The sequence below is a fragment of the Hypanus sabinus genome, chromosome 7 (assembly GCF_030144855.1).
Source record: "Hypanus sabinus isolate sHypSab1 chromosome 7, sHypSab1.hap1, whole genome shotgun sequence".
Taxonomy (NCBI): Eukaryota; Metazoa; Chordata; class Chondrichthyes; order Myliobatiformes; family Dasyatidae; genus Hypanus; species Hypanus sabinus.
Window position 1 is genome coordinate 80,716,330 of NC_082712.1, and position 19,562 is coordinate 80,735,891.

Consider the following 19,562-nt stretch of genomic DNA (forward strand, 5'->3'; position numbering starts at 1 on the left):
AGACTGGAGGACAAACCAACACTTCATTTGGGCAGTGTGATCTAATCCAGTGGTGAGACAGACTTAAAGGGCTGAATGGCCTTATAACTACCTTCCCTGACCTGAGGCCAAATCTCCTATTGGAGCCTCCACACAGATTTTTGTTTGTTTTAACTGAGATACAGTGTGGAATGGGCACCTCCAGACTTCTGAGCTGTACCACCCAGCAATCCCCTGATTTAACCCTACCCTAATCACTTAACAATTTGCAGCGACCAATTAATCTACCAACTAGTACGTCTTTGGTCTGTGGGAGGAAACTGGAGCACCTAGAAGGAACCCATATGGTCATGGGGAGAAGGTACAAATTCCCTCAGACCTGTGTCCAGGCAGGAAGGTGTGGGGCCATCAGGAAATCAGTGGGAAGGTGGATAGACATGGAGCTGCACCTGATATATGCTCACTCGCCTTAACCTCTCACAGGGTGGCCAAGTAAAAGATTTGGCCACAATGCACCAGTCTGCATTGTGGGGATTGCAGTGGAGGGGGTTAGCAGCTTTAACATTTTAGTACGTTAACTTACAGGATGACCTTCCAGGCACATAGATGCCCGTGTCTTTACTTATTTGGAAGGTTAAGGAGGCTGGGCTTGCCACTGAACACTCTAACAAACTTCTAGATGTGCTGTTGAGAATATCCTGATTGGTTGCATCATTGTTTGATACAACAGTTCAAATGCACAGAAACGTAAGAAGCTACAGAGAGGAGAAGTTAGCCCAAACCAGCACATTGTTGGTATGTAGGAAGAAACCAGAGCACCCAGGGAAATACAAGCAGTCACAGGGAGTACTTACGAATTGCACAATCACACACAAATCTGGAGGTCAGGATCGAACTCTCCGCAGTGCCTCTGCTGTCTGTTTGCAATGTGGCCCCTAATCTGAATTCATGCACAGCCTTGAAGATATGCCACATAACACGATCAATGGCAGTCTGTAAAGACTCCACATGGATTGGTTAGCAACCCTTGCTGGAGTTCTTTGACTGGCTCGGTTTCCAGGCTGGGCACGCACTCATTTTCCCTTTGGCCATAGCTGTCAATAGGGGAAACAGACCGAGGGATTTTAAAAATCTAAATTCATAAAAATACATGAACTAATATCCATAATTGAAGAGAGAAAGTCTCCATCTGATTTATTAGATGGCTTTTTTGTTTTCAACATTATGTTTTTATTTACAATGGTCTGTAAGATGTACATTGTTCATTTGCAGACAAGTGGTGGGAGTGTGGGTTCAGTTGGAATTGGTTGATTTGCGAATTCCTCCACTCACATTTCCCATGACAATGCTTGAAACCTGTCACAGCAGAGATGAGACTTCCTGGACTTGTGGTCTGACTGGGGGATGTCCTGAATTTTATCTTTGAAGTTTGAATAATTAGGAAACACAATTCCTCCTCACTTGCCCCACCTGGTTGACATAAGCAAGACCACACAGCCTAGTCAAACCAGGCTACCGAGATACACTCTACACGTGTGTCACAGAAATCTCAGCTTCAGAAATGGGAAAACAGAACAGATCCACTTAATTACAATGAAAAATCCTGGACCTTGCTTCATTTTATGAGAGATAAATTAAAAATAAATAATTGGATAACTGTACATGTTAGCCACATACAATTTTCCTTATTGAAACCACAATCATTAAAACGGTACTCAATAAATCATCTCATTATTGTCAGCTACATAAGATGCTTCTTAGAATACTACTAGATATAGCATGGTGGAACTTTCCTCTTTTAAACTATTCTGATTAAGCTAATTTTAAAAAGGGTTGCGTACCGATTGGGCCAAACCTGTTGGCCAACTCAAGTTTATCTCTGAGAAACAGTGCAAACAAATCGATTGGTTGCTGTGGGGTTGGGGGAGTAACATGTCTGGCACGGTGTCCAGGATGTTGCTGGAGATGAAGGCCATGGTCCCGATCGATTTGAGGCCTTCAAATGCTGATATCCGATGAGTCTCCCGGCTCCGGAAGTTGTCAAAAATTTGGCACATGGGGTTCTGGTTTCTTTTGATTGGCCTTCTCTCTCCTCTGACACCTCCCCTCTCCCCAGCCTTTCGAAGACCTACCGAGGATGGGAACTGGGTGCCTGCACAGAGACAATAGCCTGAGGTGGAGACAAGAGTAGACAGGAACAAGACTTGCACTGATTGAGGGTAGGAGCCCGTGGCAACTCCTGAGGCCATGTGTGTTGGTTCTAGACTACCGAGACGAGGGAGGGAAACTCTGCCTCTGACCTGGAAGCTCCTAATGGGCAAGACAGAGGTTCCGTTGCCTTGGATGAGAGAGACCCCTGGTCTCACAAAGTATTCAGAAGTAAATACATTTTTTTATATGTACAGGTTTACATATTAAAGACTGAGTATCTTTGGTTGATGTGGGCATGGTAGTGGGCTGCCTGGTGCCCACAGAGCAGAGAGCACTTGGTCTTCGATCTCATTGGTCTATCCCCTTCTTGCCCCTCTGACTTGGCCTACCAGCCTCCCTGGACCTCAAGTTTGATCTCTCCTGCAAACCTCCCTTCCAATTTTGAACAAGAACAATGATGAAGCTGAAAGTTTGAGCTCAATTCCCACCCACGGGCTTGCCCGGGAGACCCAGAGAGGGTATGGAGTTGTATAGGGCCAAAGGTATCCTGTCAGGGGGTTCATTAGAGAAAGGTGGCTCTAGAACATGAGGTGATCAGGAGGAAAGAAAATCCTGGCCACCTTCTTGTGGGGAGGGTCACAGCCCATTCTACTTCCCACCTCCCTGGCTGAATAGCTGATAGACACTCATATGTGAAGTTGTGGTGGCAAGTGGGCCCTTTCCAAGGCAAGGTGTGGTTAGGTACCTTTTCCCTTAGCCCCCACTCTGACTAACTCCCCGTTTGGGGGAATGTCATCTTGTAAAGTGCCAGGTCCAATTCTTACTCTGGATTACAAGATTTGGGGTCCTGTGTGTAAGAAGTAATCACTAGTTCAGTGCAGCGTGCGTTGTTTCTGGGATGGAAGGTGAAAAGAGGACCTGACAAGCGAGGAATTGGGGGAGGAGGTGCCCAAGTTGGTCAGCACAGGGCAGACACTGTTGTTGAATATGGCACAGAGTGCAAGAGCACTTAGTCCTGAAATGGGTGATGCACTGGGGGCACCTCAGGAACACAGCACACTCAGCTAATAGAAATTCCTGGGCTCTGTATCTGTAGGTGTGACGTGGGGTATGAACTGAGCGTGTAGGTGTGAGCACATTTGCAAACATGTGACTGCATGAAACGTGTGTTTGTGTCTGTGAGTGGGCACATGTGTGAGCACTTGGTGTGTCTGTGAGTGCGTGTGTTAGAGAGCATGTGTGTAAACCTGTGACAATGAGCATGAGTGTTTGCAAATATTTGTGCATGTGTATACATCTTATTTTTATTTTAGACATACAGCACGGCATAGGCTCTTCTGTCCTTCGAGCCATGCCACCCCGCAGTCCCTCAATTTAACCCTAACCTAATCACGGGACAATTTACAATGACCTAATAACCTGCCCAGTAGGTCTTTGGATGGTGGGAGGAAATCAGAGCACCCAGAGAAAACCCAATCATTCCAACGTGAGGTTGTACAGACTTCTTCCAGAGGACACCAGAAGTTAACTCCTAACTCCAATGCCGTGAGTCGTAATAGCTTTGCCCCACCGTGGCGCCTGTCCAGTGGTATGCTGGAATATGACTGTGCTCTGAGCTGCCTGCAAGTGTGTTTATGAACTAGTTAGGGTGTGTGTACACGCACATGTGCATATACATGTGTGCGATTGTGAATGTCAACGTCTACCTGTGGCAGTGAGCAACCCTGCTCGTCACTGAGGCACATTGTGATGGGAGGGCTGATTCAGGCCACAAAGTTACTAATTCTTTCTGTCCTGGGACGGTGAAGAGCACGATAGCGTGGGGCAGGTGCTGGGGGTGCAGTCAGACACAGAGTGAAACTCTCTCTACACTGTCCCATCACCCACTCCCAGGGTCAGACACAGAGTGAAGCTCCCTCTACACTGTCCCATCACACACTCCCAGGGTCGGATGCATAGTGAAGGTCCCTCCACACTGCCCCACCCTGTGTGGTCAATGCTGGGTCAGCTGGTCTCTCAGAATGATGACCTGCACCTCACCCCAGGGTGGTGGCTCAGGTATTAGGTCAAGGATCTTCAGTGTGTGTATAGAATTTGTTGAGGATCATGCTTGATCTCAATGTGACCGCAAATCCCTCTGCTCCGTCCTGGCCCTCATCATTCTACCTGTCTTCGGTTTGATGACTTGCCCTTCTCTAACTAAAAGCATCTGTATCTGCCCCATCAAGATCTCAGCTCACCTTCTCCCTGCATGATCCTCATCTCCTCTCTGTACTCTGATGGGTAGTTGAACAAAATCTCAATGGAACTTACTCAGGGAACTGGAGGTGAGATTTCCCCACCCTGAGTGAAACTATTTCTCCTTCCCCTCAGTGCTACCCTTTATTGTTAGGTCCTGTTCCAGACCCCCCTTGAGCAGCAGAAACATCCTCACTATATCCAGCCTGCTGAGCCTGGTTTTGGACGGCCTTCCTCCTATGCTCTCGGAAGTCGAAGCCCCATGTATACTGGTCTTTCCTCAGTTCAGCCTCCCTCAGTGGGCAAAGGACTTGGCACAATGAAAAAACAGTTGGCACCTGAGTACATTGTAGGATTTCAGCTTGGTTGGCACAAGTTATCCAGACAGTGAGCTGGACTGAAACTGAAATGTTTGTTTCCCTTGGATTTTGTGGATTGGACGGGGTTGGGGGTTCTGTCAGCTGTGTGTTGGGGTTTGATGGAATGACAGAGGCAACCTAACCCAGGACACTCTTCAAAACACCCCAGGTTTGGCACGCTCTGTCTCAAGAGAGAAGCAATGCATTAATGTCAATAAATACCTCCTAAACCTTCTCCTCCATGAACTCTTGCTTCTAAGGCAACTTATTGTTCTCCATTGATGATTGGATCACTCCGCATCATGTGATGCAGGGTTCACGACCTTGATCTGGAATGCCATAGGCTTTGTTCCATGTCTCGCACTCTTGCACACCCACCACACCCCTCCCTCCCCCACACACAAACACCTCCCCCCCACTTCATCTGATCCTTGTTGCATGGAGGATGAAGGACGGTGAAGGGTTTGGGGGGGGGGGAAGTGAGCTTTGGGGGCTGGGGTGCAGTGTCTGCCTGGGTGAATTTGATGTAACTCCAGGCCCGTGGAGTTCAAATGCTGCGGGTTGCCCGGGGAAACCATGGCCTCTCGTGTTCTCCTGGTGACTTGGGGAACTGGGCAACATCAGATGGCTGTATCCCAGAGGACGGTGTGCTGCCGTTGACAGGGTGGTGTCCCGGTTTTCCGTGTATCTGTGCCCTTCTTCCAGCTGGGAAGGATAGGCATACTGTCCTGCTTACAGAGGCTCCGGTCAGGACCCCGACGGGCTTTGATCTCCTTGCAGAGGCAGCGCTTCCGCTCAATAACCTCGAGAAGCTTCCCATCTTTCTCCCTTGGCCCCTGGGGCTGCTGGAAACTCTGTTGAGAGAAAAGGGTGCAATCAATTCATGGTGAAAGAGCCGTTTAGGTACATTGGCCTTCCTCAGTCATTGAGCTCAACAGTTGGAATACTATATACTGCAGTTGTACAAGTCGCATTCAGTTTTGGGTCACCAGATCCAACAAGATCCATTGTTGAGGTGCTGTTTCACACAGCTCCTGTTTTTTCAAATTTCAGATTTCCAGTGGGTTGCAGTTTAAAAAAAAACTGATTAGTGACTGTATATTTGTCTTCAGGCATGACCCAGCTGAAGGAAGGACGCCATTAAGCTGGTAAGGGCACACAGGAGATTTATGAGGATGTTGCTATGGCTCAGGTGACTAGGTGGAACAGGTTGGGACCCTTTCATTGGAACATAGGAGAATGAAGGGTGAAGTAAAGGTTACCATATGAGGAGCTCTGGGCCTGTACTCACTGGAATTCAGAAGAATGAGAGGAGATCTCATTGAAATCTATCGAATATTGAAAGTCCTCAATAGAGTGGATGTGGAGAGGATCATTCCTATGGTGGGGAGTCTAAGACCAGGGGACACAGAGTCAGAATACAGGCACGTCCATTTAGAATGGAGACGAGGAAGAATTCCTTTCACCAGAGAGTGGTGAATCTGTGGAATTCATTGCCACAGGCGATCTTGGAGGCAAAGTCATTAGGTATGTTTAAAGGGGAGGTTGATGCATTCTTGATTGGTCAGGGCACGAAGGGATATCAGAATCAGAATTTAATCGCCAAGTACCTGTGCACATACAAGGAACTTACTTCCGGCAGATGTTGTCTCTCTGCTCATAACAATAATAATGATAAATATATATGAAAATATAGATTATACATACAGGTAGTGCAATCCAAGTAATAGTTAGCCGACAGTTAACCGGCAGCTAACTGTTCAGCAAAGTGACCACAGTAGGAAAAAACTTCTCCAGTGCCTATTAGGGGCATAGGTTTAACATGAGAGTGGAGAGATTAACCAGAAATCTAAGGGACAACCTCTTCACCTAGAGGGTGGTCAGTATGTGGAAGGAACTGCCAGAGGAAGTGCTGGAGACATTTAAAAGGTATTTGGAAAGGTACATGGGTTGGAAAGGTTTAAAGGCAGGGGTTCCCAATTTTTTTATGCCATGGACCAATACCATTAAGCAAAGGGACCACAGATCACAGGTTGGGAACCCCTTGTTTAGAGGGATACGGGCAGGTGGGACTAGCTTGGATGGGAGTCGTGGTCAGCATGGAAGAGTTGGGCCAAAGGCCTTTTGCCATGCTGTATCCTGCAATTAATTCATTGATCTGATATTCATGAGTTGAGAAACTTGAGAAGACACTCCAGCATTTTTACTTTTGTTGAAGTTTGAGGAGATTAAACACGCCATTGAAGATTCCGACAAAACTTTATAGTGGTAAGAACTCTTACTGGGTGCATCACAGCCTGGTACAGAAACTGCACTGCACAGGAAGCCAAGAGACTACAGTGGGTGGTGGATCCAGCTTGTTCCATCCCTTGGTACAGCTCTCCCTCCCAGAGGATATCTACAACAGGCAGTATCTCAGGAAGACAACATGTACCATCAGGGAGCCCACATCTGCGCCGTGCCCTCTTCCAAATGCTGCCATCAGTTACAGGAGCCTGAAGACCTACACCTCAAGATTCAACAACAGCTTCTTCCCCATCTCCCCCAGATTTTTGAATCATCCAAGAAAAAAACCAACCAACATGACCTCAGACTATGTTTTTTCCCTCTCTCCCTCAGTGGCACAGGAACATGGCCTTCAGCTCACAATGTTCTATCATTACTGCCTCCACCACCATCATTGGCAGTGGTTTCCAGATGCCCACTACTCTTCAAAAAAAAAATTGCCCTCTCACATCTCCTTTGGGCTTACCTCTCTCACCTCAAATGCATGTCCTCTAGTATTAGAATCAGAATCAGGTTTAATATCACCAGCACATTTGTGAAATTTGTTAACTTTGTGGCAGCAGTACAATGCCATACATGATAATATAGAGCAGAAGTTTACAATAAATATATAACATAGTTAAATAAGTAGTGCAAAAATATGGTAATAAAAAAGTAGTGAGGTAGTGTTCATGGGTTCAATGTCCATTCAGAAATCAGATGGCAAAGGGGAAGAAACTGTTCCTGGATTGTTCAGTGTATGTCATCTGGCTTCTGCACCTCCTTGCTGATGGTAACAGTGAGAAGAAGGTATGTCCTGTGTGATGGGGGTCCTTAATGATGGATGCCACCTTTTTGAGGCACCACTCTTTGAAGGTGATCTGGATACAATGGAGGCTAACGCTCTTGATGGAGCTGGCTAATCTTACAATACCCTACAGCTTATTTCGATCTTGTGCAGTAGACCACACCCCATGCAAGACAATGATGCAGCCAGTTAGAATGCTCTCCATGGTACATCTGTAGAAATTTGCAAGAGTCTTTAGTGACATTCCAAATCTTCTCAAACTCCTAATGAAATATAGCCATTGTTGTGCCTTCTTTATAACTGCATTGTCAAGTCGGAGTTCTTGTTCTTTTTTGAACATGTGCAGCTTCCCCACTTGAAAGGGATTGAATGCACCTACCCGAAGGTTTTAACCGGATTCCACTCAATAACCAAACAACTTATCCTTTTTCTCCCCCTTTTATTTTCCGCGTGTGGCAGTTTGATAGTTCCATTAGTTATTAGTCAATAGTCATAAGTCATAAATAATCAGTCATAAGGTTAAGTTGTCATTAGGCATAAGGTTAAGGTGAAAAGCTGGCAGCCTCTCGGACTTTGTAGACGAATTCGAACCTGCACCTCCGTTTCTCTAATGGCCTCCGACCGTTATGGTTTCAAACCGGGCAAACTCTCTCGAAGATTCACTAGCTCTTCCTAAGACTCGCGCCGTTTGCAAGAAGTGCCTGCGCGCGATGATCCCTGTGACGAAGCTAGCACTAACCCAAATGCTGTGACAGCAGTGCTCTTTTCCATGAAACAGTCTCTCAAGTTATTTGAAGTTCGGCATCTTACCGCAGATTCCAATGCTGCTTCCGGAATGCTGCTGTGACGCTGCGCCCGGACTGCCCAAATGTTCCGGGCAGAAGCAGCACTCAGGCAGTAGGTTCCGTCCGGTCTATCTGTGAATTCTTGCTCTTACTTTTAAATTTTATTATCTTTTGCCTCTAGGTTCCAATACTTTCAGAAACTCAAGTTTGACTTGACGCCTTCCACTCGATCTTTCCATGGAAACACTGGGGAGATCTCCAGCTTCAAACTTGGTGTTCTTATGATATATTGTTGACTTTTACTTGCTTTTGCCTCCCTGCAGAGCATGCAGCCATCGACAACCTTTTGGGCAATTTTCCTTCCCCTTATGACCCATGCCTTTCTTCTCATCTTGAGCAAGGTTCCAGCCACTCCGTCAAGACTCTCACTGTGGGTCTCCCGAATAAACAGTGTGGACACCCAGGCATCATAGGGCAAGATGGGGACACCAACTTGATCTTCTTTGAAGATTTGCACTTGGCCCTCTGCAAACCAACAGCCAAGTGTCTTGGTCTTTGTAGACTACCAGCCTGTCTGTAGTGGTGCTTGGGAAGGTTGCGCCCTCTTGTGCTGCTAGAAAAATGTCTCTTAGAGCATCATCTCGTTCCCTTACTGAGATGACTCCTGCCAAAGAAACTGCCTCCCACTTTGGACTGTCCATGGCTTGATTTCATCTAATGAACTTTTTTGCTGCTCTCCAGAACCATGCAACTGTTTTGACTAGTTGAGTTAGAACACTGAAGCGCTTGATGTCCACAAGACTTCGGATGGCTGACGCTGCAGGCGGTCCCCGAGGTTCTGTTTTGACCTGGTTCTGCTTTTGTGCTGGTTCTTGTTTCTTTGCCTTGGCCATTGTCAAAGCAGCAACAAATGCCTTCTTTTGCAACTTGTTGATGCCTTCCCTGGCAGTGGCTGCTGGTTCTTTGGCTGATTTCATCATCCACTCACTCACTGGCAAACTCAAAAACTTTGGCCCATTTTGCCACTCTGTGTCTTCATCCAGGTCCTGAGGGCCGGCTCCTCTGGTGATTACATCAGCAATATTTTGTGGACCAGGAATCCACAGCCAGTCCTGGATCCCTGTGCTGTTTTGAATCTCTCCGATCCTACTTGCAAAGAATGTTTGATAGCCATAGCTTTCATGCTGTATTACACCAAGGACAGTTTGGCCATCAACGAAATGGTACCACCTCCCAACTTGGATTCGGCTATGCAGCTCAAAGTACTTTCTCAGGCGTGAGGCAAACACTGCTCCACACATCTCTGCTTTGACAGCCTCACCTTTGTGATCCAAGGGAGTTAATTTGGCTTTAGACTTCACCAGCCTGGCGATTGAGCCCTGGTCCGAGTTCCACCTTAGGTACATCACTGCTCCATAGGCATGCTCGCTTCCATCAGAGAACGTGATTGCCCAGGGTTCCTCAGTGAAGCTTGGGGGAGTCAGTGCCCTGATGAACTTTACCTTGCCAAGTTGAACTTACTCCTTGGAGAGCTTAATTGCATCCTCCCTGAGGCCATCTGAGAGTGCTATGTCCCATGTGTCTTTCACTGGACATCTTTTGCCCTGTGCCTCTTGGAACGCCCTTCGAACCAGAATAGCTCCCTTCTGCTTAGCAGGAGTTACCAGGCCAACTGGGTCATATTGCCCTGATAGTTGGCTGAGCAGTTCTCTTCATGTCAGGGGGTTTGTTGTCTGGTCTCTGATCTGTTCTTGTAGAAGGTCTTGGCCAAGTCTAATTTTTTTCTTTCTCTTCGAGAAATTGATTGCAATCATGACATGGAGCTTGTCCTCTTCTACTATGAAGCCCAGACCAAATGCCTTGTTGTCATCATTGCACATTTGGTTTGGCAAAACCATGGTTTCTGCCTTGGACTTCTCCAGCTTGTCAATGCACTCTTTCCTCCCACTTTGCCCAGAAAAAGGCTTGAGCTCGAAACCTTCGGCCTTCAGGATCTGCTCCACATTTGCTGTGATGGATTTCAGCTGGTCAAGGTTGTTGTGGGATGTGAAAATGTCATCAACGTAGCTGTTGTGTTGGAGCACCTGCTGCTCCTCTTTGAGGTGGGTGAAAGGTGGGAGGTTAGCAGTTTCGCGCATTGCTAGCTGCGCATAACTAGCATAATTGCTAGTTTATCTCCGATGTTTATCTCCGATCTGCACATTCCCCCAGCTCCTTGTCCTTGGAGTGTCGCCAGAGGAATCTACACAGGCGCACTTCTTGGTCTTCCAACCAAACCGAATTGTACATCTTTTTTATGTCACCCAGAGCAGCATACACTCCACCCCTAAATCCGAGTAGGACAAATCAAATTTGGTTGAGGACATCTGGACCTTTCACTAGCAGGTCGTTCAAGCTCACGCCTCTGGACTTTTGGCTGCTGTTCCACACGAATCTCACTAGGGTCATGACAGAGTGCGGGTTTGGAGCAATAAGGTGACTCACATACCAGACTGGCCCGTTCCAGTTGATGACCATGTCTTTGCCCCTTGATCGACCATGTCATGCACTTGAGCAATGTAGGCAGCTTTCCACTCGGGTTCTTTGGCTAGTTGCTTTTCTGTCCTGAGAAATGTGGTCGAGGCTACATTATTGTTTGGCGTCGAAGCTGGATCTTCTAATCAAGGATATCTAGCATGCCAATGTGGTTCCTTGCTGTGGTGGTCACCTGCAACATAGGTGAGGCCTCATCTTACAACTTCAAGATCCCTCTCTTCAGCAAGAGTCATTCCTTTGCTGCCTGGCTAGCAGTTTCTGCAGCGGCAACCCCCACATTTTGGCTCGTGTGCTGCACCAATACTATCCCACTTCCACCACTCTAGGAAGTCCTGGTTGGTGGTTGAAGTACCTGACTCCTGGAGCTTGATGCCATCCTGTCTGTTTGGTGGAATTTGCTCTGGGACTCTGCCGGTGAGCTCCTTGTACTTTACAGCAGCTGCTCTCATTGACCTTGCAAAATGTGCCTTGGACATGTGGGGCGAAACAGACAGCTCCTCAAAGAGATCAGGATGTGTTCCTCCGACTGTCTTCCCCAGTGGTCCGTCCACAGCATGAGGTCTCCAACAGCTCTGATTCTCTGAGGTGCTAGCTGACCTTCTCTATGGCTTATGAGTAAATCTATTTCTCTGGGTCTCACAAGTTCATCAAGCGGTATGTCTGGGAAGAATTTCTGTAGTTGCTTCGGTGTCACGTATTTGTGGACATTTGCAATGCTGTCTAGTCCATAACAAACCAGTTGGTGTGATTTGAGAGTACCCCTGGGAGTGTTTACTCTGATTTTTAGAAGATACCACTTTGTCTCCACCTGAACCTTCATCCCCCTAACTCCAGGAATGACGAGAGTGATTTCCTCACTTCTGAGGTTCAGTCTGCTTCAGCCTTGTGGGTTATATAATTGGTGTCTGAAGCCATTCAATCAACGTCCCGTTTTTTTGTCCCGCATTAGCTGTGACCTCGAGAAGCATCATAATCACTGGCAGCTCTTGCAATCCACTTTCCACCAGAAGGCCTGGTTTATCTTTCACAGCGCTGAAGGTTCTGTATGCAGTGTTTGAAAATACATCACGACATTGTTTGGCCAATTCCGGTGGAAGTTTGCTGAAGAACTCCTTTTGATCCTCTGTATATTTCTTCCTGCCTTTATCTTCCTCTGGACCGAATCTGCTCTTTTTCTGACCTGCGCTGCTGTTCTTTATTTCAGCATTGGGGCACAGATAGTAATGATGCTCAGGAGCATGCTCATCCCTGCAGTCTTGGTTTTTACACAGATAGGCCGGTTTGCAAAATGAACTGTCATCATGAACCTTGAGACACCTCTTGCATGCCCCCAACTTTCTTACTGCAGCCTTTTTCTCTGGTAGCTTTAGCGCTCGAAACTGTTTGCAAAAGTAGTGCTTTCCATTACCACAGACTACACATCCTGCGTGGTCATTGCCTGACTTGGTAGACTTGGTTCTGGCATGCTTTGGCTCAGCCCTGGTTTCTCTTCTACTCGGCTCTTCATCCCTCAATTGCTCGAGCTCATATATGCTCTCTTGCTCTTTCAGGAATTCTAAGAGACTGTCAAACTGATTATCTGGTGCCACAGTATGTCTCCTGTCAGTGACATAGACCAGCCATTCTTTTTTGAGAGTTTCTGGAAGTTTATTTTCAATTGATCTTGTCACCAGTGGATTTCTGGTAGCACCTGTGTCTCCAAGGTCACTCAAGTCTCGAACTGCCTTCTCCACAGTTTGAATTAATTCCACTATTTTCTGTGGCTGATGATTTCTGACAGCTGGCATTTTCTGTAACTCTTCCACTGTTTCAATAGCAATGCATTTTCTATTTCCATAGCGGTTTTCTAGAACACGGAAGATGTCATCTGAAGTGTTATAAGTAGTGAGGCGAAGGTCTCTCCTGATTTTGTCATCAAGACTGTCCAGTAGTTCAACCTTTTTCACCTCTCTTGAGCTGGTCAGCTCTCCCTGCCTCTGGAGTGCTTCCCAGTCCTTTCTCCACCTGTGAAAATCATGTTTGCTGCCAGTAAGGCCGTTAGTTTCAATCTGATGGGTGACGTGGGAAAATTAGAGGAAAAGCTCAACGCCGTCAGTGTTAGTCTTTCAGCATCCTCCTTGCCTGTATGAAGTGGGCCTTCTTGGAAACCAACTTGGGGATGTGGAGTTCAAGCCCCTTTAGGCGACTCTGAAGGTCTTTCTGATCCCCTGGCAGGATCCATTGTTTCCACCGACCATGCACCTCCTTCGCTGTCTTTACCAGTTCTTGCAGGTGGTTAAGCATGAAGTCATACGCCTCCTGGTTGCCATCGGGTTGTATAGTAGCGACGTTTTTACATTCATCCTCTTCTGCTTGTAGTGCTGTGAACAATTCAACATTTCCAAAGTTGATCCAAAGAGTCTCCTGGATTAGGCTTCTGACCTCCTTTAGCTTTAACTCACACTTGCTTGCCGTCTTTGCCAGGTCGGCTTTTTGCTGTTCAGTTAACACAGCTACTTTCTCTGTGTTCAGCTCCACCTCCCGTTCTGCAATGAATCCGGCCTCCACATCATCATTGGCTTCCATCATTCTCTTGGTTTCTATTGTGAGTTTATTGAAACTGACTCTGAGCTCCTCTTCAGACATGTCTTTGTAAGTCCTGGTAATACTATTGGCCAGACAAGAAAATAATCTTTTTGCTGTCGTTCACCTAACCTTGAGTTGCTCAACTGATTTCCCAATAGCTTGATCAGCCATGTTCGATTTCCTCTGCAGACTGTTCACAGGTGAAAGAGTAAGTACAACTTTTTAATGATGCTTTGATGCTGTTTTATCTGAACTTGATTTTCTTCCTTCTTCAGGATTCCAGGTTATTGCTTTTTCTGTTCCAGCTCAAAGCTCCCAGATTTCTGTTTCCTTGTCCTCCAGTTTCCCAGCCAAATAGTTTTTTTCCACTTTCAAGCAGTATTTTCACTGTCAACCAGTTTTTCACTGTCAAGTCAGAGTTCTTGTTCTTTTTTGAACATGCGCAGCTTCCCCACTTGAAAGGGATTGAATGCGCCTACCCGAAGGTTTTAACTCAATAACCAAACAACTTATCCTTTCTTCCCCCTTTTATTTTCTGCAAGTGCGGCAGTTTGATAGTTCCATTAGTTATTAGTCAATAGTCATAAGTCATAAATAATCAGTCATAAGGTTAAGGTGAAAAGCTGGCAGCCTCTCGGACTTTGTAGACGAATTCAAACCTGCACCTCCGTTTCTCTAATGGCCTCCGACCGTTATGGTTTCAAACCGGGCAAACTCTCTCGAAGATTCACTAGCTCTTCCTAAGACTCGCGCCGTTTGCAAGAAGTGCCTGCGTGCGATGATCCCTGTGACGAAGCTAGCACTAACCCAAACGCTGTGACAGCAGTGCTCTTTTCCATGAAATAGACTCTCAAGTTATTTGAAGTTCGGCATCTTACCGCAGATTCCAATGCTGCTCCCGGAATGCTGCTGTGACGCTGCGCCCGGACTGTCCAAATGTTCCGGGCAAAAGCAGCACTCAGGCAGTAGGTTCCGTCCGGTCTACCTGTGAATTCTTGCTCTTACTTTTAAATTTTATTATCTTTTGCCTCTAGGTCCCAATACTTTCAGAAACTCAAGTTTGGACTTGACATGCATCGATATGTTGGTTTCAGGATAGATCCTCAGAGATATTGACACCCAAAAACTTGAACTTGCTCACTCTTTCCACTTTGTCTCTCTACGAGGACTGCGTGGTATTAGACATATTAACCCTGGGAAAAAGATACTGGGTAGTTTATTGATTCCTCCATAACCTTATAAATTAACATCAGGTTTCCTGAGATGCAATGGCTGGGAAAGCAGTTCTGCATAGCTTTGTAGAGAGCAAAGGGCAAGGCACAGAACACATCGTGGTCATCCACTGCAACCAGGGAAAACCCCAGTATGTGATGCTTCTTCCTACCACTGGACATGAATTTCTGAGGTCAAGAGAGTGGAACTGCCCCAGTGCAATGGCTTTTCCACTTTAAATATTTTCCCGCACAGGTTTCTTGTCATTGTCGGACTCTATGGAAAAAAATCAAATCAGGTCTCCTCTCAGTACCTGATGTTCTAGTCAGTTTGTCCAATCTCTCCTTATAACCACCTCTGTTTTGAACCCAAGTAGCATTCTGGTGAACATCTTCTGCACCCTCTCCAAAGCCTCCTCATTCTTCCTGTAATGAGGTGAGCAGAACTGCAAGTGCAGATGAACCAAAATTTTATACAACTGCAACATGACTTCTGGACACTTCTGCCCTGACCAATGAAGGCAAGCAAGCCATATACATTCTTAACCACCCCATCCATTTGTGTGACCACTTTTAGAGAACTATGAACTTGGATTTCAAGATCCTTCTGTACCTTAGATGGACTTGGACCTCAAGGTACATTCTTGTTGCACCTGTATACTATGCTGCTCTTGCACTCTCAGACTTAGTTTCTCTCGGCCTGTGCCCTGTCTTGCAATCTTTCAGTTCTTCTCTGTCTTTGCCACAGTCTCTCTGCTCCCTCCATTACCCTCCCGTCCCCACCATCTGAGCACATACCTGGGTAGGGCTTTCCCGCAGCTGGCTGCACTGTCGCTGGAGTTGAGCCAGAGAGTGTTGCACTCCTGACGTGGAAGCAGAGCGGCCAAGTCGCTGGTTGAGAGCGGAGTCTGGAGGGGAAGAGGGAGGAGAACGGATTACTGGAGATTTCGACACTGAGAACTTTGTAGATTTCTGGGTAAATGAACAACAGTTCTTCCTAGCTTCAGATTGCAGGGAAATGGAATGTGCCATGACAATAGTATCAGGGCCAAGAGTGGACAATCTGTTCATCTGGTCTGAGGCCATGGCCCTATCATAGACGTGAAGCCCTTCAGCCCATCAGATCTCAGCCAACCATTAAGTCAATATTGTTTCCTTGATCATGGCTCATCACAGCAACAATTTGCATTTAGATTAGATTAATTTATTGTGTGTACATTGAAACTTTCAGTGAAATGTGTTGTTTGTGTTACCAATCAACACAACCTAAGAACATGCTGCGGGCAGCCAACAAGTGTCACTGCACACATTCCGGCGCCAACATAACATGCCCACAATACTCAGCAGAACAAACTGCAGCCAACATACAACAAACAAAAATGAAACAAAGCATTGTGTAGATGCCTCAGGTGACATCAAACCACATGAAATAGGGTGGTTCCGTAAGGTTTTTATAGCTAGGGATGGTAGTGTGGATAAGCTTCCATTATCTACTAAATGTTCCCAATGGTGTGTGTCTCAAATAGCCTCAGACAACCATGTCCAGGTCCTGGCCTTCACGTGAGGTTATGCTACTAAGCCCGGCAGAATCGTTTCCACTGACAGAAGACGGGGCAAAGGTGGGTTACGTGCCTTAAAACCAGTTTCTTCGGGCAGATGGGACTCGTCAGCTGTGGTTGGCAGCTTATCTAGAAAAAGGAAAACTCTGATCTCAAACTCCCACTGCTTTGCAGCTATATCATGGGGAAGGCTTCGGGAGTAAATCTAGAGGGAAAAGTCCCGAGCTGGAGTCCCTAAGGCAGTCCTATGTGGATTTCAACACTGATTGGTAACTCCTGCAACCCTGCTGATGCCAAACTGTATCGATTTCTGCTATTCCTTTGGATTCATCAGCTGTGTGGAGAGACGGAACTTGTTGCATGGGCAACAGCTTGCTCTCTGTATCGTACTGCCTTGACTTGCGTACAACATAGACAGCTAGGACGCCATATTCATGGCTGACCACAACCAGTGGAGGGGCTCTCAATGGCACAGATGCTGTTTCAAAGCCTCAGAGACTATAGTTCAAATCTGACTTCTGATCATGTATGTATGTAGGTTGCATATGACCTCACTGGATTAAGATGTCTGGGATCCACAGTGATTTAGCAGCTTGCATGCAAAATTAGCTTTCTCATAGAAGACAGAGGGCTCTGGTGCAAGGTGTTATTCTGGCTGGAGGCTCAGGTCCAGTGGTGCTCTGTGCTGGGACCCCTGTGATATGAAAATGTAGTGAGATTGTGGGTGCCACAAAGACTGGTGCAGTTGTGGACAGTGTAGGAACATAGCAGAATACAGATGAGTTTCAGACAAGGGTGAAGTAATGACAAACCAAGCAAGTGTGAAGAGTTGCACTGTGGGAGGTCAAATTTAAAGGGAGAAATTATGATGTTGAGTCCAGAGGTGAGGGATGGCTTGGGGGTTCAGCTTGCTCACTGCTCTGCGAAGCTTACTCATCTCTGCACTGAGCTGAGGCTGTGGCCTGCAACTAATGGGCTCCTGGATCAGCTGCAATGGTGAATGGCTTCAAAACTGTGAAATCATTTTCACAAACTTCAGTTCTGAATGTTACTTGCTTTCTTTTATTGCTTACGCGATTTGTTCTTTTCTGCACCAAGTTCCTGGGAGTTCACATTTCATCTGGTCCCTCACTATCAGCTTCCTGAATAAGAAGGCACAACAGCACCTCCACTTCCTAAGGAGATTGAGGCAAGTGAGGCTACCCACCACCTGTCATCTTAACTGAATTTTACAGGAATACATTGAGATCGTCCTGACAAGCTTTATCTCCATGTAGTATGGGAGCAGCAGAGCATCAGGCCCGAAGCCCCTACAAAGGACTGTGAGAATGGCCAAAAAGATCATAGGACTCTCCCTACCATCCATCAGGGACATCTATCAGGAGTGCTGCACACACAAGGTTCCTTAGTATTATCAAGGATTCCACCCACCCATCTTTGACATTTCACCATCAGGCAGGACACTCTGATGCATAAAAACAAGAGCGGTCAGGCTGAGCTTCTTCTCTCAGACCATTAGGCTTCTGAACTCCCTGCCTCATCGCACCTGAGTGTCACCAGATAACTTGTACTGTACTCTACATTATTTAATTTAAGCACTTTACTTTATCTACATGTAATTCATCTGTACATTTAATTCTTACTTTCCTAAGTTATTATGAGTTATGTATACTACAGAGCTTACTACAGCACTACACCTTGGTCCAGAGAAATATTGCTCGTTTGGTGGTACACACATATACGGTTAAATGACAATTGACTTGACATCGGCTGTTTGACGGTCTTTACTTTCTTAAATGGTTCTATTTAGTTTCTTTGTTTTGTGGCTGCTTGTAAGGAGATGAAGCTCAAGGGTGGAAAAAGTACACATACTCTGATGATAAATGAACATTGAACTTTATGGTAGGGCGCTGATGCACAGAGGGATATCAGAATCAAGTCAATAGCGCCCTGACAAAGGTTTATAAAAATATGACCGAAAGAGATAGGGTAGACCAGGGGGGTCCACGGACTCCTCACTTACTGGTATTAGTCCATGGCATAAAAGTTTGGGAACCCCTGAGGTAGACAGTTCAAATCATTTTCCCTAGGTAGAAATGTCACTAGAGGATGTGCATTTAAGGTGGGGGGGGGGAGGAAGTTCAAGGGAGACGTGTGGGGCAAGTTGTTTTTCTTTTGCACAGAATGGTAGGTGCTTGGAAAGTGCTGCTATTGTTGGTGGTGGAAGCAGATAGGATTGTGGTCCAGGGAATGGAGGGCTACGGATTAGGTACGGGCAGAAGAAATTTAGGTTAAATTGGCACTGTGTTTGGCATAGGTATTGCGGGCCAAAAGGTCCCCCCACGGTCCCCCCAGATGCTCCAGTTCCCTCTGACATCCCAACGATGGGTAAATTGCCCCCTAGTGTGTGGGTGAGGGGTAGAATCTGGGATTGTTTGATGGGAATGTGTTCAGAGTGGAATGGGTTTGGTGTAAATGGATGGATGAAAGGATCTGTATGTGGTTCTAAGAAGCTTGCAGTAACGACTGGTTGAGAGGTAGTGTCAGAGAGTAGACAAGATGCAGAGTGAACAGGGATGGGTGAATCAACTGCCCTCATTGTGACAGGAACCTTGAGCCAACTGGGGAATGGCCTCCCCTCCCCTAGGGGTGGACACTGAGGTATTACCTGCACTCCACTGGCACACCAGTGGGCAGGGTTGGTGTACTCCTGGTCTTGAGGGAGCTCTGATGGCTGAGTCCTCTGGTCCCTGAGATTTCACCGGGACGGCCGAGGGCTTCTCTTCCTTGGCCAGGGATTCTTCAGCTCCACTCCGACTTCGAGAGCCACCTGTGGGTAAAGCAGGAGGGAATGGAGTTTGACAGGTGTGATCTTAACACACTAACAATACCAATCACCAATGCCTGGAGTTGTTACAACCACATCAGTAACAATAAAGACGTTGGGGCCGAGCTGGCACTGCTGCACCAATAACAACAATAATAAGGGCTGGTCTTACACCTCCACCGAGGGCCAATCCTAACTAACAATGAACTGAATTAACTTTATTTCTTACATCCTTCATATACATCAGGAGTAAAAATCTTTACGTTACGTCTCCATCTAA

General features: G+C 46.5%; 1 protein-coding gene across 1 annotated transcript in view; it reads right to left on the reverse strand.

The window, feature by feature from the left end:
- Positions 1-1,142: 1,142 nt before the first annotated feature.
- Positions 1,143-19,562, reverse strand: part of LOC132396900 (neuronal tyrosine-phosphorylated phosphoinositide-3-kinase adapter 1) — a 58,120-nt gene continuing 39,700 nt past the window's right edge. The window contains exons 5-7 of the mRNA XM_059974971.1: positions 19,124-19,285; positions 15,695-15,804; positions 1,143-5,581 (exon numbers count right to left, since the gene is read on the reverse strand). Coding sequence (XP_059830954.1) covers positions 5,348-5,581; positions 15,695-15,804; positions 19,124-19,285 — 506 coding nt within the window. The 3' untranslated portion in view covers positions 1,143-5,347. The remainder of the gene's footprint in view (positions 5,582-15,694; positions 15,805-19,123; positions 19,286-19,562) is intronic.